We start from the raw sequence: 25,660 nt of genomic DNA, 5'->3' as shown, positions 1-25,660 counted from the left end.
AACAATGTACGTTAACGACATAAAGTATAGTGCTATAATCTAAACCTTTAACGCGGGCTCATAAATAAAACAAAGTCATGTACCAATTTTGAATCCCAATTTCACGTTCTTTTGTATCGAAGAGATTTTAGTCAATCACAGTGTTTGAAATATTGGTGCGTCTAATTTGATATTTTGGATGATTTATTTGCTGTCATAATTCAAAATGTATGTATAGACTTGGAAATTTTAAATTTGAACGTTTTGAAAATCAAACGCTTTTGAAATTGCTTTTCAAACAACATGCTCCAATGTTAATAGAATTTCGAATATAATTCGGCATCATGTCAGTATATTACTTTCAAATAGGGCGGAATACTGGAAATCTCAGCCAAAGAAGTTTTGCGATTTCTGTAAATGTTGGATAGCAGATAACAAAGCGGTAAGATCAATCTGCATTTCATGACATACCCGAAAACATTTTGTTAAATATTTTTAGCAGTTGTACCTGTTTTGAATTTAGCGCTCTTTGAGACTTCAGTTAATGTATTAAATTCGGAACAGAAATCAGTTATAGGCTGTAGCTATTATAAAATATCAAGCTTTTACAGTCTTCCAATCTATAGAATTATATAGATAGTATGATAAGCGATATCAATCGTCATGGCCGTAAGCCGTAGAACCATAGAAATAATAGACATAATGTTTATAATGTCTATTATTTCTATGCGTAGAACTCATATCTATGAAATTGCTTTAAAGTCTAAACGAGAACCATGAAGTCATGAACCAACTGATCTAACAGCCCCCTTTAAATTCATTGTTTAAAAACTTATACCTATCAGTAATACAGATTTGTATTTTCTGAATAGCTTTTCGCTATTTCTGAATTCATTTACATTATTAATTTTGGAAAATGTTTTAATTTTCTGATTCCAGTTCAAGATCAAGTGAGGTAGAGTAAAATTGATGAACATTAAAACCCTAAAGTTTTCAAGCATCTTTCAAGAGGTCCGTTAGCTCAGTTGGTTAGAGCGTGGTGCTAATAACGCCAAGGTCATGAGTTCGAGACTCATACGGACCATATTTTTTTCTAGTGCTCAATTTTTTCTTCTCTTTTTTTTTCCTTTTTTCCCCCCTTAGACAGACAAACGCAATCATGCATTTTATCAGTTTTATGGTCTTAGCTAAGAAAACGTCTGAAAAACCATAAAATTTGTTTTGCTGGCGTCCTGCCTTGGCGTTTTCTGGTGACAGCTCACCTGCGAACGGGCATACGCATGGGGGAAACCTCAGTGGGGGAAACCCACTGAACTATAATAATAGCTCAATTGGAAAACCAGGAAAACTCGTCCCCAGGGTTTTTAATGAAGTACGCATAAAATTTGGAAATTGAGCGAGCGTAAATTGTAGTTTTTGGTTGCACATCTTTTATCTTCCTGTGACCTGATTTTAAGGTGGCTCGATATAGCTATTGCGAAACCCTGCGAGCGCTCAAGAAATTACCATGGAAAATTACAGGATTTTCAGGTTTTGAAATTTTGCTTGCAGGATTGTACTGTAGGAAACTTTTATTTTACCAAAAATAAAAAAAATCTGTAATGCCAAAATTAATTTTCAAAGAAAAATGACATTTTTTTGATTTTCAAAAATCTGACATTATAGTACTTGTTGTTAGTCGTTTTGTTTGTTTTTCTTCCAACATTCTTATTTTCCTAATCCTACTGCCCGAGCCGAATGGTCACATAGGATTTGATAGTCACATAAAAAATCTATATAAAACAATGTTGGTCAAGTAATTTCATATAAATGCGAAGTTTGAAATTATATCGCGCGAGCCATATCACCTTTATATGAATCGTGTGATGAAGCGGTGATAGGCCATTATAAATGAAAATGGCCGTTTTCACACTATAGACGTCGCATAATGCGATCTACGTAGTTCCTATGATGTATAAATGATAGTGTTTATAGTCTTAACTTGGTAAATTTTAACTGATTGCAATATTAAAAATTGCAGGTTCAACCTTTTTTCGCTTGTCTACATTTTAGAGTGTTGATTTTCATGAAAAAGGGAAAAAGCATCAGGAGAATGTCAAACTGAGAATTCAGGAGGTGAGCATGAATCATAAATCAATCTCAAGACTCGTAAATTAGTAAAGAATCACTATATTTGGGGGGATTATTTCAAGCCTTTATAACCAGAACACTTGCACTAATTTACAAATCAAGTCCTGTCGGAAACTGTTTCGTCCTAATCAAGATCTGTCGGCCCCACGTCTAAAGGCAAGCGAGCCTACATTGAATTTATCGACGAATGTCAGTCGTGTTGATGTTGAGACTGTAGGTAAATCGAGTTTGTTTTCATGCATACAATTCGTTACTCTGAAATATTCTTGCTACCTTCATTATAACAATTTTTGATGTAAGTTGAGAATGTTATTTGAAATAAATTCATCCAATTCAACGTTTATTAGGCCGCCTATTATCAACCCAGCTCAGCCGATACTAGGTCCTGAATCATGTCGATGAGAGCATTGTCGTTAGCATAGTTACGCCTGGGTGCAGCGTATATGCTACGTCAAACATAGCTGTGATCGAGAAGCTCAGAACATTACAAACTAGTAGTGTTGCTGTTTTCTTAACTTGTTGCTAGCGTGGATAAGATAAGAAACTGGTTGATTGATTTGTCGTGGGATGTCGTCTGTGCTGTTGTTGTTATAGAGCGCTGGTACGGCACTGAATTGAGCCGCATGGCGGCATCACTCAGATACCCTATGCCTGTGGGCATAAAGTTGAGCATGATATCGAATAATTCGTCTGTAAACACCTTCGTAAAACTAGACTTCTCATTTCATTTTATTTATTTATTAAGGTAAAAAAGAAGGGATCAGAACGTCGTCAGCAGCAAGAACAATTAAACGATGATTTGGCAGCCATAGAGGAGGTAAGTGCAGTATATCCTGGGTTTTTTGGCGCGGCATTGTTTTTTCATTCAATGATAAATCTCAGTTTTTTCCTACGTCTATAAAGTCGTAATAAATACACAAACCAGGAAGCTTTAATATTACTTCGTTTATTTGTCAATTAAAACACCCCGTTGAGGTGAAATCCGGAATTAACGCGGCTTTACAATATAGACCTAAAAAGAGGTTCCTTCCTTAGTCCTTACCTCATAAATAGTGCCGCCATCTCGATGAATTTTCAATTATTGTAGCTTATTAAAATAAACCAATGTTTTATAACACTTGTCTCCAGTATGACTAATACGCCTTTGTTCCATCTGTTAAAAAATACATAATTACTGAAATTCCCCCACGTATTTCCGAAACAGCTAGGAAGGCCAGCATTCACAACTGACTTCACACGTTTTTGTCGGGCAATGTATAGAGGTCAAACAGCTAAGTGAGTTTAAAGTTTGATGAATTTCAGACAATTAAGGGCTTCGGCAGTAGTCCACTAAGTGTAAAAAGGTTCGATATCATTTTTATAATAAAGAGGCAGCATTTCACACCATTTTCCCAGAACCATCCTAATAAAATAATTATCGACCATATTATTAGTTAATTGTGACTGATAAATAGTAAACACTTTTATATTACATATTTTCGTGATCCGCCCTTCCTTCTGTGGTTTCGTTTTCGGCGACAAATGACAAGAAAGCGGCATTTCCTTGTCAATATTATTGCCAGCGGCGGTGAAATTCTTCGGTGAAGCACACGCGCTTTACCATCCGTGAAATCTGGAAACCTTGGAAATACAAATTTAGTTCTGGAAGAAATTCTTGAAAGGAATATTTAGAAATTACTGAATGGCATTTTGCTCCTGGGTCCACTTCAAATATTTTATTGCATTCCACTTGAGTGGTAGAAATTTCGTGTGTAATATTATACAGCGTAAAATATTGTTCTCACTTTCTAGGAATTTAATTCCCTAAAAAAAGCTTGACCCTATAGGTCCACTTGAGAATTTTTTTACGGGAAAGATAAGAGGTTTCCTTTGTCTGCGATTCTCGACGTATGCACCATCGAGAAATTTCTTTCCTGGTAGAAATTTGGCTTACTGAAAATCGTCCTGATCAGTGTAGGTTCTTTGTGGCTTGTCGGTGTAAGTCCGGCAGGAATAAATTCTGCGTGATTACCCCGGGGACACATAACTCTTGGAAACAATACATGAAAGATGACGCTTGGTGTAATAATAACAACGATTTTGATTGGTCGATGGCCCTGCAAGACGAGGCAACCTGCACGAAAGATTTACTGTTTTCTGTTGTTGATGTATGCCATTTCCGTACAGAATAGAGTGATCCTTGAACTTAAAATATAGCTCGAAAACTAAAAATAGGTCTTCTATATACTTTCCGAAATTCTCGTAACATCCCGTGGGGCAGTATCACGCTATGCACATGCAGAAGCCCATTTAGTAATCCTACACCAAAATTCATTTCAAAATTGCTTTATCTTTTCCATTCCCTATACTATTCCTTAGATTTTGAGTAAATATCCGTGGTCGTAATCGCCTATCCTATGTCGTAAAGTCATCGGAATTTTGTAAAGATTGCATAATCCAAAACGTCTAATTTTGTTTTAGAGTACGGCGATTTTAAATTAATTAAAAACACCATTATGTATGTTAAGCGCACTTTTTCTGAAAAATGTATGGAGTTATAATTTTTTAAGTACGTTAGTGTGTGATGTTATTGTATAACATACTAAATGGAATCCCATTCCCGTGCGGGATCCATCATTCGAAGATTGTGGATTGAAGTTTGGGGTTAACAGTATGAGTTACGCTGTGTTTAAGGCTGCTATTCTAAGATACTGCTTGATATCTTATACTGCACGTACAATACTCTCATCTTTGAAGCTTTCCTACTTCATTGTTTGATAAGGAGGATGATGATGTTCTGCTACATCATGCTGCATTTCCCATCACTCCGTGCGCGCCTCGTGTTATCTTACGACCCTATACGTCATACGTTAGTACAAAGCGTCTACGAATTCGAGAAAAGTGATCCATTGCAAGGAATTTGTCCCTTGTAACATTTTTAAAGAAAAAAAGCAACTTTATATTATATATTGAAATTTATCCCTTATTGCTTTGTCTGTAAGCAAATCTTGATTGTATACATAGTCTGGAAAATGACCGAAAATCTATCGGTGATATGGGGGAGACCTAGTGTTATTAAGTGGGCTGGCAAGGATTTTGCTCCTGATATAATTTCCAAGAAAGAAGACCTTGACTCCACCACAGTAGGAAGTGTACAGGCGTATGAAATCTCTCAACCAGTACAGAAAGGCAAAAATTCCGACCAATCATTTAAACAGACCACCAAGAATAGCGAATCTTTGTTCCTTAAATCTACGGATGCAGAAAAAAAGTATGGCTGTGAGATATGCAAGAAACGTTTCAAATGGCGTTCCCATTGGAAATCTCACGAGAGAATACATACTGGAGAACGACCTTTTCAATGTGAGATTTGTGCGAAGCGCTTCACCAGATCTGATGGTTTACAGTGCCATAAAAAGGTCCACATTAAGATCGGAAAACCACGCTCCTCTGAGACACAACCACAAGCAAGTTATTTGCTCTCAAACAGTGTTATTGAAGGCGTGGGTTGTTTAAAACAAGACAAAGTATTCATTTGTGCGTATTGTGGAAGGACATTTGGCAGTCTTCGTGGATATTGCAGACACACCGATAAGAAACACAAAGGTTTGAAATACTTGTATTTCTTATTGTGTTTCTTTATTTTTGTCAACATAGTGTTTGAACCCCTATGTATATAAATTTTAAAAAACCTAATCAATCAAAGAGAATAGATTCATGACAAATGAGAGGAAAAGAAGGAAGATAGAAACATAAAGTTCATTCCATAACTTTTGGACACTTTATTGAGGAAAGATATCTTCATTTTGACAGAAAAAATAGATAATAGTTCCGACACTTTGTACAAACCCATCCGTCCTGACGTTTCCTGAAAGCTTTCCAGAGTTGCACACTTTCTCTGTTTAATTCCTTGTGCAATGAATGTCTATTAGTATTACACTCTTTTCTTAAAAAGACAGCAACAATACTAACATTCAAATGTCATCATATCTTTCCTCATTTTATATATCATGCAAGAAGAAAGGGTGGTACACCGTACACAGTAACTTTGTAATTGACCCAACCTCAAAGTAACTAAATATTGTTTACTTCGTCATGATATGTATAGAAGTGAACAGTACATGCCAGAAACCGTTGTATGTATAAAAGTAGAAACAAGTTGATATACTTACCCTAGGGTTACCAAAGAACAATACTTTGTTTTCCTTATTTAACGTTTACATTCAACTGGCCTCTCTAAAGCCTCCAATTTTGATATTAACTTTAAGTCACCTTTGTTATTTGTATCCGATCTTTCTTTATTAAATTTGGTATTTCTGTTCAGATAAAGATGATCTAAAATGTCATATCTGCAACACTATTTTCAACAGACCAAGTGCATTGAAGATCCACAATCGCGTTCACACAGGATTGAAACCATATCATTGCAACATTTGTTCCAAGTCGTTCTCTATACGAGGAAACCTCAAACGACATTTATTTATACACAGCGGAGAAAGACCTTATAGCTGTAGATATTGTTCAAGTTGCTTTAATACGTCTAGTCATTTAACAAGACATATTAAATCTAAACATAAGAACTATTTGAATTGAGGAATAACAACAGTAGGGATCACTTGCTGGCTCATAGAATATTATATAATTATTTAGTGTTGTTTGACACGCCAGATATATGAATTGGAGAGGCTGGAGAAAAGCTTTCTCTTCTACGTATACATGGAAAGAAATTTGTCAGTGTGCATATAACTTGCATGTGCATGTATGTATATTATAGTAACATGTTTTATATACGATGCAACTTGCTTGCTTGTTCGCTTGCTATTGCTTAATCTATACGGTGCTATTTTCTCGCATATTTTTCGTCGTTGTATAATATTTTCGACTATCAGAATAATTTCTATGCTGTATACGAATAAAGGTGATAAATAAATGACAGTCCTAAACCTATTTATAACATCATACCTCTTCCATACAATTCTTTTACAAAATCAACTTAGTGCCAAACGACGAGCATCATATATAAAGAGTGATATTAAATGAATAATGTCATTGTACTTTTTTGCCTTCAGTTATAGCTTTATATCATGCTTAATACCCACAGCAGCTATCAGAACTGCTTACATATCAAAACTGTCGAATTAAACATTGTATAACATCTATACATTCAATGTAAGACAATGAACCCTTTTATAAATCGTCCTATGCATACATAGGCGTATACGTACGAACCTAAAAATACTGCATGGGGAGAAGACGATGCATGACTTAAAAAAAATTACGATCATTGTGTACAAATTACCCGCTTATAATATATAGGCTATAGTTTTGATTGCTGCTTAGAAAAGCTGTATATAAACCCATGCGGGAATGTGTAATATTAAACAGAATTTGTGATATAATTGCCAATGGATATAACATAGTCCGTTCTTACTATTGAACAGAAAGCACCATGCATGCGGTCCATGGATTTCATAGTTAGCTATATATAGCTGTATTTGTATTTTTTATATTAAAACGGTTCTATTATATAAAGTTATCTCTATATGGCTACAAATTACTACGTTTACTACATTTGAACATAGCATTGACCACAGACAAAGCATGCAAGGACAAGTTCGTGACGTTCATCTTTAACTTTGTCTAATGGATATAATGTGTATGCATTTTAGATTTTTATGGTTACTAAAGCTAAATTTCCACAAAAAATAAATATATGACTGACGTAAGAGAGTTTTTTTGCATTATATTTCATGCATAACCATTGGGGCAAAATCTTTGTCTTCCATCTATGAAAAAGATAATTAAATAAGGATGCATGCATGGGGAATGGTTTGTTTCTATTATTATTTCTCGTAGTAACAAGGAACCTTCTCCAACATAGTTATATTCTGTCTTGAAGCCCATTTGCGGCTATAATACACTTACCTCGTAGATATAAAGCCTTTAATAAGATATATGAATAGCCAATTATTTTAATTATGCTCAGCCAACGCTCCTTGATAGATTAGGGACAAGCATTGTTCTGTTATCGTTGTGTAGTACATTCTTGTCAAGCCAATCATTGCGAGCGGAAATGATCTTACTGCAAGCCGGAAAATTACGAATTAAGACTCTTGACAATGTTCATTCCTCTTTTATTTTGATTATTTGTTGAGCTTGTTTTCTAAATCAGCGGCGTAGCCAGAACGATAATTGGGGGGGTCCATATTCATATATTCGTGATACGCAGGATTAATTTCTTTTCAAATCAATTGTCTTTACGGTCTGTTTACATGAATATATGAATATGGACCCCCCCAATTATCGATGCTGGCTACGCCAGTGTTCTAAATGCTTCAGTTAAGTTATTTCGTCCCGTCATTTATTGTTAAACGATGTGTTAGCCGATCAATGGTGGTTTGATTGCAATCGTCTAATCCGGAAAAGCTTATCAGCAAAGTTTGGGTTAGCTCCACTTGTTTTGCGCCGGGCTATTAAAGTCCAGCATGTGCTCCAATCCCCACCATACGGTAACAAGAGTGCTCCAGTCCATAAACAAACATTGCTAGTCCAAAGAACGTGTAACAAACCTTGCACTAGTCGACCACATGTGATAACAAACTAGTACTATTGTTTTTAATTTCACTGTACTGCATGCGCAACTGAAGAGCTATAGTACTCCAGTCTACAGCACTGTATAGCTAACACTTAACATACAGCGAGAGTGCTCCACAGCCTACTGCTCCAGTACAATATATTGTAACATAAAAAGTTCTGTAGTCCGCTGCAATGTACCAAACAGTCGTCTAGTGCCCTAGGCCAGCATATAAACAGTTAAATTAAACAGTGCATGCTCCAAATGCTGAAATAAATTCACTTATAAATCATACAAAACAGGTGTCTCGTATATAATGTTCATTATTCACTTTCGAAGATTATTCAAATTAAACTTTTCTGCAAGCATCAAATGATATTTCTTTATGCATGCTATTGCATCCCATTATTTTGTAAATCAAAACAATTCAGAGTATAGTATTTTCAGGTAAATATTCATGGTATGGCCATCTTGTCTTGTTTTTATGGAAACCAACATTTCGATTTGTCTGAGCGTTTTATGATTAACATGTTGACTGAAATAGGTCCAATGACCACAATTTCCGGTTTAATCCCCGGCTTCATCTTTGGCTTCGCACACAATTTTTCACATGTGATTTCTTTGATATCTCTTTTGTAAAACTGTTAAAAACACTTCACATAATGACCCTCAAGCCCAAAAGTAAAACTTCGAAATGTGAAGATAGCCAGTGCCACAGTCTGATGGTCGTATTTATGTAACACATACATGTCTAGACTAAAAGGAGATTAAAGTGGTAATAACCGAGGTTTTACACATTCCACTTATAAGTTGATTGATATATAATTTCTGATGAAGGAATCGTCTATATATAATTTTATTGTCAATTTCGGTACTCTAAAGCACGTTATGCTTCCCAAATAGCCGCATTTTAACACATTGCATGTGAGCATGATGAAAGCTGAGAACTATAGGGATCTGAATACTTTCGGAAATTCGCCTCCTGATCCAGAATATAGCTCATTCATTTGTTCAATTTTTCTACTCTCCTGCGTTTCCTTAAATTGTCCAATTTAATAGCAAATATCGATATCAGGACTAATTTGATTGTGATATAGTTATAGTTCATTTAGGGTTTTTTGCATATGTTCATACGGCGTTTGCTTCTTCCAATCATTAATCACAATAATTTCTTCCCTGAAAATACAGGAAATACCATTTTAAAGACTTCATTTTCAAAATTATTGTAGGATCTTGCATGCATGCATGCATGATCCCAAATCCCCTAAGGGTTTGTCGCGCATCTGATACAAACGCTAGACAATCAGTTTTCACTTACCCCACACAATGCGAACAGTGAAAACAGTGCAGTGTAAAAACTGAACTCTAGAGAGTCACTGAGCATTCGTAGCGGGATTCTTGTGAATAAAGTTTTTTCTAACTATAAGCTCTGTTGAACTGGTAGATCGATAGGCGGTTGTTTCTCTAAGTATCGATCAACAGAATGATTTCACTCCTCCCACTGGCCTTTTGGCTTCAAATTGATAGATAGATTCATTTGGGTGCATGTGACAGGAAATGTTTAAAGTGAAAAACAGAACCAACCCCAGCGTAATTTCGTTTCTGGAGAGGGGACAGACAAGCGCGGACGGTTTTTAAATGTTAGTAATTAACTACAATAAGCGTCCGTGTGAAAAGTTGGGAATATCAGTCCTTTCTCATAGTCCTAGAACTCAGAGACATTACTGATCTGAGCAAACAAGTTAAGCTTTATTCTGATAAACCCCTGATTGTCCCGGATATCATATCGTCTTGGCAACGCCCCGTATAAATTGCATGGAATAGGCCAATATGCATGTGACTTTACACCTGAAAATGAGAGACCTTCATTATTTTCACAATGAAGCATGTACATCAAATACTCTCCTTACTTTTTATCCAGAGAAAACTGAATGACCAGATAGACACGCATATTATGTTAAACACGTGTATTAAGTTCGCTGCGAGTGAGTGCATGTAATCATGCATTATATGCATGCATTTCTACGAGTCTTTTAATTACACGCAGCACTTGTTGTGAGTGGTTTCGTGTTTTTATAGTGGCCCTAAAGCGTCTGTGTGCTGATGGGCACGGCGCGCCTGCTAAAATCTAAATATTGATAAACTTGGTTGCAAGTATTAAATAATAAATATCCTGAATTAAGAACAACATGAATGTACGTTTTTCAAAATAAGGCAAAAATGTTTGTATATGGTAGTATTGTGATTTTGAGTCGAAATATCATCACAAATCCCGTTTTGAATAATTCATATATGTTAATTTTTTAAAGGAATTTTCATGTTTTGTGATAATTCTCGAAATTTTCTGCCGGAAAAGGTTTTTAAAGGTGTTATAACAATAATTTTACCCAAGTACCTGCATACTGTTTCATTTCGTTAGCACAATATTCATTAGTCGGAAAATCTAATTATATATAGGTGTAACGATAACTTTTTTTAAGGGAACATCCTATCTAAACTCTATTTCCGTATATATATACGTATCAGTCAAGTATGTATAGCTTTCACTTTTCACTTACTGAGGAGTATCTGTTACAGTCCGTTTAGAGCAGTATATACGCTCGATAAAACAGTTTGTTCGTCTTGAAGATCTAATATAATAAATGCATAAAACAGGCTGGCTAATAATTATATATACGTATATATATGTATAAATATATATACATGTATATCTCAGGTTAGTGAAAACTATTTGCTCTAAATCTGTTTGTTCTATCGGGCATTCATATATAACATTTCGTAAATCAAAACACGCTCTCTATATATTTATACATTTAATTTCATATCGTTGAATCGCTGATGCACACAACACACACAGCAGTGTGACTCGGTCGCCTGTGCAGCTTGTTGTCCGCATTTTATTCCTGCTATCCCATCATGCACTCCATGCGCACTTCGTTCTTCTTATAACGCTCATAATGATTCATCGTGAGTACAAAACGTGTGACCTGAAGAAAAGAGATCTGTTTCGGGGAACTTGTTCCTGATAGAGGTTTTTATATGGAGAAAGTACATTATATTTTATGAATCTGAGTTATTTTTGTACAGTGTTTTGGAAATGAACGGCAACTGTTCGATGCAATGCAGACCTAGTGTTATTAAGTGGGTCGGCAAAGAGTTGGCCCCAGATGTTATAAATTCTAAGACGGACGACCTTGACTTTTCGCAGCAAGCACAACCTGAACAGATCGCCAAAACCAGTGACTCTGATCAATCAACAGAAAATCAACTAGTCGGTGTCAATGATGAATCTTTGTTTCTTGAATCTAAGAACAAAGAAAGAAAGTATAGTTGCGTGATATGCAAGAAACGTTTTAAATGGCGTTCGCATTGGAAGTCTCACGAACGAATACACACTGGGGAGCGACCTTTTCGATGTGAGATTTGCGGGAAACTATTCACCAGATCTGATGGTTTACAATGTCATAGAAAGGTCCACATTAAGATTGAAAAACCCAAGCTTTGCTCTCCTGAGACACAACCAAATCGTTTTCTTGGAAACAATGTTATTGAAGATGTCACCGGTTTGAAACAAGACAAAGTATTCATTTGTGCGTATTGTGGAAGGACATTTGGTAGTCTTCGTGGGTATTGCAGACACACCGATAAAAAACATAAAGGTTTGAATTTCGTACAATATTTTGTATAGCCATATAGTTTCAGTCCTTTTGTGCATGCTTTGCTTATGCTCTATGTATATGCATTATGAAAATCTAAATTTTCGAAGATGAACGTCTGGAAGAGCGATTTATTGAGACAAATAAATTGCTGGTCTGGACTCTATAGCCGAGAATATATCTCTATGATTGTAATTCTAAAGCTGAAATTGCCTTTATATGCATCAATAATTCCTAATTTTCTTGTGAGTTGTGGGTAACTCATATATGTGTTCTGTACAAATGTGAACCTGTACCTGTACGTATATATATTAAAACGGGATCTACGTCTACGACTACATACATCGATCATATTTGTTCTCTAATGCATAAGGATGCCTCTATCCAAAAGAGGCCTGATATATAATAAATACATTTCTGATGCATATGCTTTCCAACATACATGCATGCCATAATATACCATGATATATACCGTGATAATGCAAAGTTTTCCCTGGCAATAAACATATTGTGAAATTAAATAAGATATATGTCTGTATCTGCTTTTTCGTGACTAATTTTACTGAGTATTTCTTGTAGGTAAAGATGATCTAAAATGCCGTATCTGCAACATTATCTTCAACAGACCAAGTGCATTAGAAATCCACAATCGCGTTCACACAGGATTGAAACCATATCATTGCAACATTTGCTCGAAATCGTTCTCTATACGAGGAAACCTTAAACGACATTTATTTATACACAGCGGAGAAAGACCTTATAGCTGTAGATATTGTTCAAGTTGCTTTAATACGTCTAGTCATTTGGCAAGGCATGTTATGTCTAAGCATAAAACTAAAAATAATGTTGATTAAGCGTTAGTACTATAGGCCTGCAGTGTAGGAATTAAGTTAGGCTCGTCCTTCCAAAACGCACTATAGCTATATCAAATAATGGGTGTACAGGATATATATTTTGTGCTAAACACTATACATTATACGTTCTTCAATATTAAAAAATAATATAAAATACAAATGAAATTGCTAAATGCAAAAATATACACATGCATGCACTATAAATGCATGGGTGTATCGAAAAAAGTTAACAATTTTGGAACAACCTAAAATTTTAAATTTGCATTATAAGAGCTTTAATCAATTTGTCTCTTCCAATTTTTTTTAAAACTAAACATTCCGTGAAAGAAATATACTGCATTCTTGTGAAAAAAAGGACGTTTATGACGGCTGCATATATAGGTACCTCTTTTAGCAATGAAAAGCAAACGTATAAACGGTGCGTTTACCACTGCAAGTTTAAAAACCTAAATAAAACGTTATTGATACACCCACATTCTTGCTACTAAGTATATATATGAATAGCCATGAAATTACACCATGTTCCAATTTCGTTTCTGTTAAGTATAATCGCGTGTAGATCATATATTTATCAAGCTAAACATTGTGCGAAAATGTTCCGATCCGAAGCCGGACGAACTATAAAGCTAAGTTGTTGACATTCTCAAGTCAAAACTATTTTGTTAAAGTTAATAGTATATAAATTGAACACGGCTTTGTAATGCTAAAGAAAACGTGAAACCATTATGTGCTTCAGTATTACATATTGATATTATATGCATGAATATTCGTTAGTTTGTTTTTTGGGTGTTTGTGCACGATGTATGCATGCATGTGGTTGAATTAACTTAAATCATGCAGATCGATTCTTTCCCTTCAAACTGAGATCGTGCCCCGACTCTGGTATTCAAATCAAAACTGGTTCCTAAAACATGCCGAGTATTTGCTATTGTTAAGTACTGCGTGTGGAGGTATAATGCCCGTTCTTAGGTACTGTGCCTATTTTGTTTTCAAGCGACGTGTTCAACCTTCCAAGCGCCAAAAAAGTGATGCGGGCGTTATAGTCGCGAGCACTCAGTCTGAACGCAGCTTTACTCTCCCTCTCTCTCTTATGTATAAGTAGGGGATATAATATACCAAACCAGAACATTTATTATTACGTTAAGTAATGGATTTTTGGTAAAATTTCTAGTTTCGTCTGAAAAAAATGGTATGCTTGGGGGGCTATCCCAAATCACATTGCATGAGACTGGTTTATGGTATTCGTCCAGTTATCAAGGTGTGCGGCGGGAATACAACGTTACAACATTATATACAAAATGCATTATATACAACATAACTTTGTATAGAAATATCAAACCTAGCTTAGATCGGACCTATAGGCAAGAAGTATATTTAATTCCCTTTCAGTGTGGCATGTATTTTCACTATGATCACAATTCTAGTCACGATGAAATATACATAGTTTATATTGCCTATTTCTCTTAGGTTTTATTTTTGTTAGGTGTTCAAGATCTGTATGACTGTTTGGCCTATATTAAATTTGATAGAGTTGCGGTACTTTCTTCAAGAAAGTGCTGGCTGCTGAATGTATGAAAAGAGGATTAAAAGCAGCCGGGTTTAACAAATTCCAGCCTCATGAAGTGGTAACGTAGGCAGGTATTTTCTTCAAACTGGATTAGAGATGTATTATAATTAACACAATTGAATTGATGTTTCACAATCAAATTCATTTTGATTCCAAGGGGCTGTCCAGCCTGTCCAGCATTTCATATATGTCTATAGCATTTATACAACAAAACGTCTGTGTTACTATCTCGTCTTCAAATATATAATTTATAGGCATCAATGCAACATGGAATTAGGTTCCAAGCAAAGAAGAGTGTTTAGGTTTTACTTTTTAACCCTATATGAATCTTGTTTATTGTGTTAAAGATATATTGGGAATTTTTGTTTCGAAATGTTAAAATTACACTTTTATTTCACCTAAAATTCATGCTTGTTTATGCGTCAGTACAAGTGCTTGCAATTTCTGACCAAGAATGTTCTACAATATACGTATTACGTTACGACTAGGGAGTTAAGAAGTTTATAAGCTTCATTTTTAGGCTTCTTCGCCAGTATTCTTACTTTCTAAGGAAATGCCCTTAAAAAAGTCTGACCTTATCAATAGATGATTCTTTTTAAAAGCTTTTGTTCTTAGCCTTTCTAAAGAGTCCCAACATGACCCTGGAGCGTGCATGCATATAAAATGTTAGACTGTTGTAAGTCTCTCCCTCACCAATGTTATTTCATACTTATCACAATCATTGTGTATGCGCCATTATAATGCACAGAATGTTTTCATCATATATATATGGCGATGCCATCTCGATAAGAATAGGATTCTTGCAGATTAAAATAACTAAGCTGTGTATAAGTGAAAACACTTGTCTAAAATGATTGATGAAGGTCGTTACTTAACTCCCTCACGTATTTCCGGAATAAATTGTTCCGCTATTATTACATTCCGGCCGGTTCAGGTGATTCCGCTTGCGGTTTCCACGACTACTTATTGCCTCCTAGAGCTTGATCATAATCATACAGAATTCTTGTAAGATATTATTGAATCTCTCAATTGCAGGAAATATCATTTTAGAGACTTCAGGCATATTACAAAGTTTTGTAAAAGTATGATCTCACCCAAGGCAATTAAAGAAATTCAGCTGTCATACCACCTGCGCCAGAACATCATCTGGTTAAGGGCTACTTATATGCACCATGCACATAAATTATCTAGTCCTGTAACTGTATATACAGAGAGGCAATAATTAGCGATAATTAGGGGGGGGGGTGCGTATTTATATAATCAGTTCTGCCCGCAAATATCTTTTAATTAATTAAAAGCGCAAATATATTAATTAATATGCACCACACCTTCAACCGCAGAACCCCCCCCCGCCCTGCGCCAATCATATCATCATCTTGTGTGTAACTTAAAATGTTGGTCATTTATAGTGAAAACATCTATAAAAATATAGGCTTCATATCGGAAAAGCTATGGTATTTATTTCTCAATCTATAAATGTTGGTCTCGCCCACGCGCTTGCTCAGCTTTATCACTGATCTCTATATAGTTATATACTTTCCTATTCATTTTGGATTAGCATAAATGTCGCCATGGATTACCAATCATAGAAGATGAAACGAAAATTGACATTACTATTTACTTCATTCATAATACTGTCAACTGCAAAATGTGGCTGTATATTATTTTGCAATGTTTGTAAACCAGTGGGCAGTCACGCCACATAATATCCCATCACTCCCCGCGCTCCTTGTTCCTCCTCACAATCACTATGCGAGTGTACAAAGCGTCAGAGACCATGAATTTATTTCGAGAAATATTGCCGATATAAATATAGAAGACATTTTAATGAGAATGCTACTTTCAGCTTCATAGTGCTCTTTTTTGATATTCACATCACAACAAACGATATTGAAAATGGACGGAGAACCTTCAAAGTGCAGACCTAGTGTTATTAAGTGGGTTGGCAAAGAATCAACCCCAGATATGTATTCCGAGAAAGACAAACGTGACTCCTCCACGGTAGCAAGTGGGCAGCCATATGAGATCTCGCAACAAGAAGCGAAAAACAGCGATTCTGAACAATCAACTGAAAATCTTCATGCCTCTAGAAGTAGCGAATCTTCGTTCCTTGAATCGACGGACACAGAAAAAAAGTATGATTGTACGATATGCAAGAAACGTTTTAAATGGCGTTCCCATTGGAAATCTCACGAAAGAATACATACTGGAGAACGACCTTTTCAATGTAAGATTTGCGGGAAACATTTCACCAGATCTGATGGTCTACAGTCTCATAAAAAGGTCCACATTAAGATTGAAAAACCATGCTCTTCCGAAGCACAGACAAGTTATATGATTGCAAACAATGTTACTGAAGGTAAAACTGGTTTAAAACAAGACAAAGTTTACATTTGTGCGCACTGTGGGAGGACGTTCAGTAGTCTTCGTGGATATTGCAGACACACCGATAAGAAACACAAAGGTTTGAAATATTCCTATTTAGTCTGAAGGGATTTTCTTTGCACGTTTAGATCAAGTAGTGTTTCCCTTTTGTATACAATACATTATTTCAAAGCCAATGTTTTACTGGTCAATGTTGGCATAGAGCGCTATGCGAATGACTCGACTCGAAGCAAATTGCATGAAGCTTCTGAATGTATATATATATTATATATATGGTCAGTTTTCTCGACATATTTCGAGAAGAGGTCGCTTATTATCGTCGAAGGTTTCCTTGAATAGCGAATAATCTGTATCTCTGAAATTTATATATTAAATCATTGAAATACATATCATATGTCTGTAATACGCATAGCGTTGTCTGATCAAGATCGCCATGTATTCATAAATAAGGTTAACGCGTTTATGCAATAACTTTACTCCCGTGACCTTCTTTTGTTATTTCTTCATAACTTCGTTGCCATTGGTATTTACGGCAACCAAAAGAGTTATAGCATTTTATCCACCCATCTTCAAAACGACCCTTAGTATTATTTTGATTCTTCGGCAATAAAATCGTGTACATTATTGTAAGATACAAACAGTAAATGTATTTATAAATTAAAGTAGCTACATTATATAAAAAAAGATTATAATATGTCGCGTTGATGTTCGTAACGCTTTGATGAGCGTCTAAAGTAAGGCCTGCATCAAAGATAGTTGTCGATAACTGCATGAGCGCGACTTATAACTATTTAACAATCTGATGTTCTTAATTTTAGTATTTCTTTTAGGTAAAGAAGATCTAAAATGTCATATCTGCAACACTATTTTCAACAGACCAAGTGCATTGAAGATCCACAATCGCGTTCACACAGGATTGAAACCATATCATTGCAACATTTGCTCGAAATCGTTCTCTATACAAGGAAACCTCAAACGACATTTATTTATACACAGCGGAGAAAGACCTTATAGCTGTAGATATTGTTCAAGTTGCTTTAATACTTCTAGTCATTTGGCAAGGCATGTTAGATCAAAACATAAAAACTGAATTTCTGAGAAGTGAATATATAAAACATACAATTTTGAATATTCAAATGAATTCATTTGCCGACAACATAATTATATGTATATGGACAATAGTTGTTTCTACGACTAAAGACAGTTTATGCGTTGTAGTATGCATAGTATCCATAAATTATACTATCTTTAGTTTATAGTTGTTTTAGTTTTTTAATTTTCATAAGCAATAATAATACAGCTAAACATTCGCAGCATGCCTTCTTGATGTAAGATTTACAATAACAAGACGAATCTAACGCAGGAATCTGGGAGAATGGATATAAAGTCCGCTTTGTATACGTATATGTTTATTTAGTCAGAAACTGACAGACATATGTTCTTTGTAGGGCCTTTTGAAATATAGTCTTTGTGGGAACTTTATATTCGAAATGAGTTCCTCCTAAATTGTTTAAAAATTACAGGACCAGTATTATGCTCGTTTGGTTACCGAGTGAATATTTTCCATGTCTCGTACATATTGTGTGTATATATACTGCACGTATTTATATACTTGCGTTTAAGTGTCTGCATGTCTAAAGATAAGAAACGTTCTCACTCACAAAACAAACTTCCTTTCTTACTTAGCTTCGTTGTTCTAGTTTGGCATAGACATAGTCTTAGAGATTACTGTATGCTATAATTGGAGAATCGTTCTTTTTACTCTTTAGTTTGATGCAATTTTAAATAAATAAATGAAAATTTGCAATTAATTTCCTCTTATATATGACGTGCACCTGAATATAAAGCATGCAGTGAAGATATCCATGCAATGGTTTACCGAAGTTTGTACTCCCTTGCATGCAGATATCGTGTATATATTCTATGTAATTTCAATTCCTATATTTGACTACCATCATTTTAACTAATTTGGGAGAAACATTCCATGGGATTTTCTATCGATCCTTATTTCTTCAATATTCAATATTACAACCCTCTTACACAACCCCGCCATGTTGGATGTGCGTCAGTCAGATAAGGCGTGACGTCACAACCGCGGAGAAATTAGTTTCGGGGAGAAGTTTAGTATTCCTTAAAAATAATGGCAACTATTATCTCTCTCTCTCGGCATAATCTATATTCTTAATCAAACCACATATGCATGCTCTTAGGAAGCATTCTTCTCATTTTAGTTAATTTTTTTCGAGTCTGATCTGGTTTCCGAGTTATAAATTTTTGTGTCTTTCAATATTTTTAATTTTTACTTCTCATTTAAGTTTCAAACAATCATTCATTATTGTTCGCTTCAATGATGCGCAGTCGAGCGATATCGCTTTGCTTGCTCCTAAATTCTCCACTGTCATTCAAATTTGCCGTAAAACAAATATTTCACAATCTTTATCCTTTGACACCATTAATTGCTGTTGATCGCACAGGAATGTTGAGAGCAAATGGCAGGAATATTCCTGCTATTAGCGAAATCAAAGCCTGGAAAACATCAAAGTTTTGTAAATAAACTTTACTGAAGTGGTACATGCAAGCCATAGAGTAAATCGCTTTAATGTGAGAATCTTCTCAAAGTTCGTATGACAGAGTGAAGCTCATTCAAAATGGTCGATCTTAAATACAGACCATGCAGTTTTCATCTTTACGAGAATTAAAGGACTGTAGATTTTGAAGATCATTCAGTGATGACATCCTAACCCTATAGAATTGCGCAAGTATCATGAAGAAGCTAAATATTTGTGTAGCTATATTCATGACACGTATATGACGTTAACGCACAGATCAGTTTGCGCGGTCACTCTTCATCTCAGCTCCTTAATTGATTCAGCACTTGTAGATCCATATCAATGTTCGGGGAACTTTTTCTCAAAATATCAACTTTCCGAAACGGCATGACCTTCAGCCTCAATTTCTAAACGTTTAGCTCGCCAAAGTGCGCGTATCTCGCTACGAACGTGTTTGACAAGTATGTGTGACGTCACACCTTATCACGATATTTTCCAGCTGCCCGCGTGAGACAGTTAAATGCAAAGCCGAATATATTCATCCATGCACTGCAGATAGAACAAACCTACTAACTTGGTTTCATGCACTGGCCTCGAACTATAACTCATTTGACGTCATTTGGAATTTCTGGCGGCTTAGTCATTTTTGACTCTATAATGATTAATGAAATATTTTCCATCTAAACATGCCATCACCTGTAAATACTTGCAACAATCCACTTGATATTAACAACGAGTTTTCTCTCGGGTCATGCCAGGTAAAGCTTATAAATTTATATATGATAAAGCTTACTGATTTCTTCATTTTTGAAACTAAAACAACACGTGACGTATAGGATTAATTTATACCACTTAAGATTACTAATTGAGTACGCTAAAATAAGGATTAAGATGTAACGAAAATCGACTTTTTCAGGACGGGGCAGGGAAGTATATTTCAGCAATCCACTCACCAAAACTGTTGCAGTTGGATTAATTGCAATTTCTCTTAAATTTTTTCATAAAAGTTCAATATGATATATCACACCAGTAAAGTTGATGAAAATGTTAAGGGGATGGGAGTGGTGTGCATCTACATGACTACATGCACATACACCTTCAAGATACACCTTCAAAGAATACGATTATTAGCCAAAATCAATACAGCCGACGTGTTTTGCTTGTTCAGCGGAATATGTCGTCGATGTCCGATCCTATATAACAGTTTTCAAACCCAGCATGCACGGCCGGTGTGCAGAAATGCATCAACGATCCGATTTCACATCTTTTTCATCACATGCATACCATCACCTTTTTTGTAGCTTTCATCAGTCAACATGCATAGAAGTTGGACCATTAGTTGGTAATTTTACAATAGACAAAAGCTAAAAAAACATGCATCAAACTATTCTGTGCATGCATGATTGGGTAATATATTTTTTTTACCCTATTGTTAGTTGTTTTTATAAAAATCTTTAACTTTTGAGTGTGATTTCATCCTGCGTCATACTTTCCAGATTGTGTATATACTGTATATAATGTAATCTGCAAACGAAGAACAATTATTTTTTTCTTTCTGGTCTATCAACAAAATTTACAACGCTTAATTGTTTAATTGCATGGACGTTTATAAGTTTTGCTCAAATGAAATGCTCATGGAAATAAATCAACTCGCGTACATAGTTGCATGCATGTCTGAAAGGGGATTAGTGGATTTTTCAAATTTCCCTTCACAATTTGATGGAAACTATGCACCATTCTTCATAAAAAGTGTGAATTACTTTTAACTTAACGGGCATCCCCTGGACGTTCTGACACATCCTGGGGCTGGGGCCAGTTGTATAAAAGGCTGGTTAACTTTTAACTGTAGTTAAGGGCAGAATTGGCCAATACGAGTTGTGTATTTCTGACGGTTAAATTGCGTGAAGCAGATGCCTAAAATATGTCACCATTTAGTTAATTAAGTCGAAATTACGTAAAGCATTCAATTTTCTACGATATATAAGGTTCGTATACCCGTCGTTTTCACTCACCATGCACGGGTTGTGCGGTCTGGTATTTCTTCCCATGCTAACTGGATTAGAGATATATAAATTAATTAATTGCATGGTATCTCGAACTAATTGTTGCAGTCTTAAAATATCCTTCTGCATGCACGACTGAGAGTGAGGTCTGTACGGTAAAATATCAAACCGAGGTCGTGCCGTATTGACCGAGCGATAGCGAGGTCAATACACCAAGACCGAGGTTTGATATTTTACCGTACAGACCGAACAGTCGAAGTCAGTAAGTTTTTTATTATATGGCATAATTCATGCAGACATTGTAATGATTAATTCTTTATGAGTAATTTTAATGATAAATATCTCATCTGGGCACACAACACCAAAACATCGAAAGTGAAAAAAAACACTCTATTTTGTAAAATATAAATTTATTATTTTTATTTCAAATTCATTATTTTACGTTTAAGAATTTAATCTGTTTTTCAGTTTAAATTTAGTCAGTTTTTGCCGTGAGTTTTGCCTTGTTTTCACAGGGATTTATTTTCACAATGAAAATAAACTCTTTCACTTTCTATATAACAGTATTTTATACTTTTGATGCATGCGAGAGATTAGAAAGAAGATGTGCAAGTTTAATCATGTGGCATAATTCTCTAGTGATGTCTAGACGTCTAGCCCTAATTTTGAAATAATCTTTAAGTTTGGATTCCACTCAAACATTATACTGAAAAGGACGACTGTCATGCTGCCATGTTAGGACATAAATCACTGAATTTTTAATCCGAATCAAATGCCCAGACTCTTTTCAAAATAGGATTAGACATGCCTTACATTAATACGTACTCGTATCATCGCTTGTGTATGTATAGGATTAAATTTGATAGAATTTTTATGATGAACTAGTTTTTTAACATGGGCGATATTTCCCCCTATAATTGAAGATCACGATAACGATACGATAAGAACGTCTACTGAAAACTTTTAAAACAGAATTATAGCTATAGTAGCTACTTTGGTATTTCAGCTAGTGCAAGTAAAACTGAATGATAACACCTTACCCCTCCTGGATAAATTTACATTAAACACTTTATGTTTTGCAAAGTAATTTAAGTTATCAATTTTCTTTATAGGCTGCATTAAAAGCATACAAGAAAGATATTGGTTATTCAAGCCAATCCAAAAGCAAAAAATTACAAAGCGAAACTCTACGTAAGTTTGATTACCTAGGTGGAAACAACAAGTTTATTTCAATTCATCCGGCAATTTTCTTTGCATTTATGTCAAAATTTTAAGTCTTTTAGCTATTCTATTTATTTGGTATAGCTAAAGAAGAGCTTCAAACAAAAGACGTTTCTAGTTCAGACAATATTGGTTTTTCTGATCCTGGTGCTGGGAATGATGTTTGGAATGCATACCAAACACCAGAAGGATACTGGTATTATTACAATAACCAAACTGGAGGTATAGTTCTCACTTGTCTTGTAGAATCTTAATTTATAACCCATGCCCGTTTGTCATGCTCACTATAATGCATTTTACTAACGTGGACATGATTAGTATACTAGACGGTTAGTGTTAGAGGCTGCATGCGGTAGAAAGTTGGTTTTCTACGTGCAAGAGCTCTCTTGTATCAGTCAATTTAGTTACCTTTGAGTGGTCGTTTAGCTGACTATGCCGTGGGGTTGTCGACCAAAATGTCTGAATGGAAGATTGTTGCTCCGAATATTCTCCGACATGCACACACCACAACTGGACTCTTTATCATAGTATTTTATTTCTCACGTACTGGTTACATTATTATGATCGATAACCATAGCGATATATAACCATAGATATAAGTCATATACGCCGTCGTCTTGTGCCAAGTACACTTCTAACTAAGATAGAATTTTCTGAATATTGCATAATGATGAACTTGGGGAAAATGATGAACTTGGGCAAAATCCATTATCAGAAACTAAATATTATGAAATTACACATTCATAGTTACGTAACACAATCCTTTCTTCAAAACTACATTCCAGAGTCCAGATGGGATCCTCCAGAGGGTTTTTCATTTCCCATTCAGCAAAATCAGCAGGCGTTTAGGTAAGTTTTCCTGTTATAAGATTTATTATCATAGTCATAGGCGTACTGTTTTATTTTTTGGAGCTGGCCTATTTTATCAATTACTCGCCAAACGCTTAGCGAGCGTGAACATTATGTTCAAGAGTCAATGATGAGTTTTTATACTGTAAAATAAATGGACTTCACATTGTAGTGACTTTTCAGTATGACATCTGCTCGTATATTTCGATAGCCTATTATCTGCATCCCTATATTTGTTTCGGTTTGATTTTATACAGCAACAATGAACAGAGTTCAAGTAAACAAAATGAGGAAATAAAAGTAATGAAAGATGCATCTAACCAGGTTTGTCATGCGTTGTCTTTGTGAAATAATCACCTCACTTTATGTCTTAAACACCATACATTTTCATCAACCTTCTACTGAGTCAAAGATGTTAAGAAATGAACTAAATGAATTGAAAACATTGTAGATCTTAAACATTTTAAATTCTATTTTTCTCATGTGCATGGCATTCAGAAAATGCTGTTTTTGTTTAAAAAAGTCCTTTAAAAAGTTTTTAAAATACATTTTATATATTTCAACTCTTTTTGAAGAATAAAGAAGAAGACAACGAACGCAAAGATCCATTTGGGAAGTGGGAAACTGTTGCTGTTTACGAAAGGTGCTGTATCAACCATGATGATTAATAATATTTGTGCGAGGATTTGTTTAAAATGGTAGAGTTGTTCCCAATGGTAGAGTTGTAAGCCCTTTTAGATTTTTCTATTTTTAAAGAAACTTCTTCTCCAGGAATGATGATGCAGATGCGAAAGAAGCAATCTCTGAGATAAATGATAAACAAGACAAAGTACCTGCTGTAAAATTTAAAGAAAAACAGTTACCTGTCACTAAGAAAAATGACATGAATGATACAAACATTACTTTTAAAAAGAGAAAAGGTAACCAAGACAAAAAACGAAGTATAAGACAGAGGACTGATGATTCTTAGATTATCCAGCAGTATCACTGTTCTGCTGTACTTGAAGAGTTGTTTAACATGCAACATCTGAGTTACACGGTAATCTAAAGCAATTTAATATTACGACAAGTGCATAGTGGATGTAAACTAATAATGGCAGATGTGAACGATTTGGATTTTTTTTCACTATAGTAGCAGGATTCTCGACCTCGAAATGTATTACATTTCTCTAAATATAAAACTGTTAACTTTAAAACTAAGAAACTTCTTCGATACTGCGCTCCCTACCCGGAAAAGTATTTATATGGAGGAACTAATAATAGGGCCACAGTAATGAGGTATTGGTCCCCAACAAATAACAAATCCTTGGTCATGAAGGCTAGACCGAACGGCTTGTCACTCAGACCGTTAAATATTGATAGCGAAAATCTGTGTACTGACGTAGAAACAATGCCGATTGGACTCAGTATCAGACTGCATGGTGATAGTAATGATGACAATGCATCGCATTAGGAAAATTTGATATAAATTTGACATAGGAGAAAATTTTAACTCTTTTGGAACACCCTGTACGGTAAAAGAAAATACCTCGTTACAACCAACTTCATTTTTAAAACACCGAAAATGCGATTACATTGTTACGTAATAGGGCCTAACTGATAAGCATGCATTTAACATTGTTTCCAAATTTCTAACCATATAATTGTCCGTAATCAAGCGAAAAACGCTTCTCTGTGAAAAACGTTGAATCAAGCTTAGATTTGCCCGTGAGTAAACCTATTTTATATTTGTGCGCATATGCACGAAGAATTTTAATCTTATGGAATATGTAAGTTGCCAATTGCTCGATAAGTCCTACTAGTCCACATTATTTTCATAGGAAGCAAGATTTTTCGTCGTGTTTATATACTGGTAATAAATGTATATGCATGGTCCGTGAAATATGCTATTCATGTTCAATCCTATGTTGACTC

At 35.1% G+C, this 25,660-nt stretch overlaps 4 protein-coding genes and 1 non-coding gene across 7 annotated transcripts; all 5 read left to right on the top strand.

Annotated features, from left to right (window-relative positions):
* Positions 1–74: 74 nt before the first annotated feature.
* On the top strand, positions 75–24,991 carry LOC114525358 (WW domain-binding protein 4-like). Its single transcript, XM_028546624.1, has 10 exons — positions 75–207; positions 349–421; positions 2,032–2,094; positions 2,855–2,926; positions 22,789–22,867; positions 22,982–23,119; positions 23,683–23,746; positions 24,004–24,070; positions 24,322–24,389; positions 24,518–24,991. Coding segments are annotated over exons 1-10 (825 nt in total). The 5' UTR covers positions 75–205; the 3' UTR covers positions 24,717–24,991.
* On the top strand, positions 990–1,063 carry Trnai-aau. The gene has a single exon. It is a non-coding gene; the product is annotated as a tRNA-Ile (tRNA).
* Positions 4,848–6,933, top strand: LOC114525316 (zinc finger protein 454-like). Its single transcript, XM_028546574.1, has 2 exons — positions 4,848–5,694; positions 6,413–6,933. The coding sequence occupies exons 1-2, from the start codon at positions 5,121–5,123 to the stop codon at positions 6,679–6,681; spliced, it is 843 nt and encodes a 280-aa protein (XP_028402375.1). The 5' UTR covers positions 4,848–5,120; the 3' UTR covers positions 6,682–6,933.
* LOC114525350 (zinc finger protein 583-like) lies at positions 11,611–13,335 on the top strand. The gene is made up of 2 exons (XM_028546612.1): positions 11,611–12,321; positions 12,898–13,335. Exons 1-2 carry the CDS (start codon positions 11,760–11,762, stop codon positions 13,170–13,172), a joined length of 837 nt encoding a protein of 278 aa, XP_028402413.1. The 5' UTR covers positions 11,611–11,759; the 3' UTR covers positions 13,173–13,335.
* Positions 16,488–18,824, top strand: LOC114525325 (zinc finger protein 540-like). Of its 3 annotated transcripts, none has more exons than XM_028546593.1 (2): positions 16,488–17,203; positions 17,955–18,824. In XM_028546593.1, exons 1-2 carry the CDS (start codon positions 16,636–16,638, stop codon positions 18,212–18,214), a joined length of 828 nt encoding a protein of 275 aa, XP_028402394.1. In that variant the 5' UTR covers positions 16,488–16,635; the 3' UTR covers positions 18,215–18,824. The 3 variants fall into 3 exon arrangements, with proteins under 3 accessions (XP_028402394.1, XP_028402386.1, XP_028402402.1); XM_028546585.1 differs by having other exon boundaries at positions 17,943–18,824; XM_028546601.1 differs by having other exon boundaries at positions 18,001–18,099.
* Positions 24,992–25,660: the final 669 nt, after the last annotated feature.

Source organism: Dendronephthya gigantea, unplaced genomic scaffold (genome assembly GCF_004324835.1).
Source record: "Dendronephthya gigantea isolate DGI-Jeju-01 unplaced genomic scaffold, DenGig_1.0 000001F, whole genome shotgun sequence".
Taxonomy (NCBI): domain Eukaryota; kingdom Metazoa; phylum Cnidaria; class Anthozoa; order Malacalcyonacea; family Nephtheidae; genus Dendronephthya; species Dendronephthya gigantea.
This window is presented reverse-complemented; position numbering and strand designations above follow the sequence as displayed.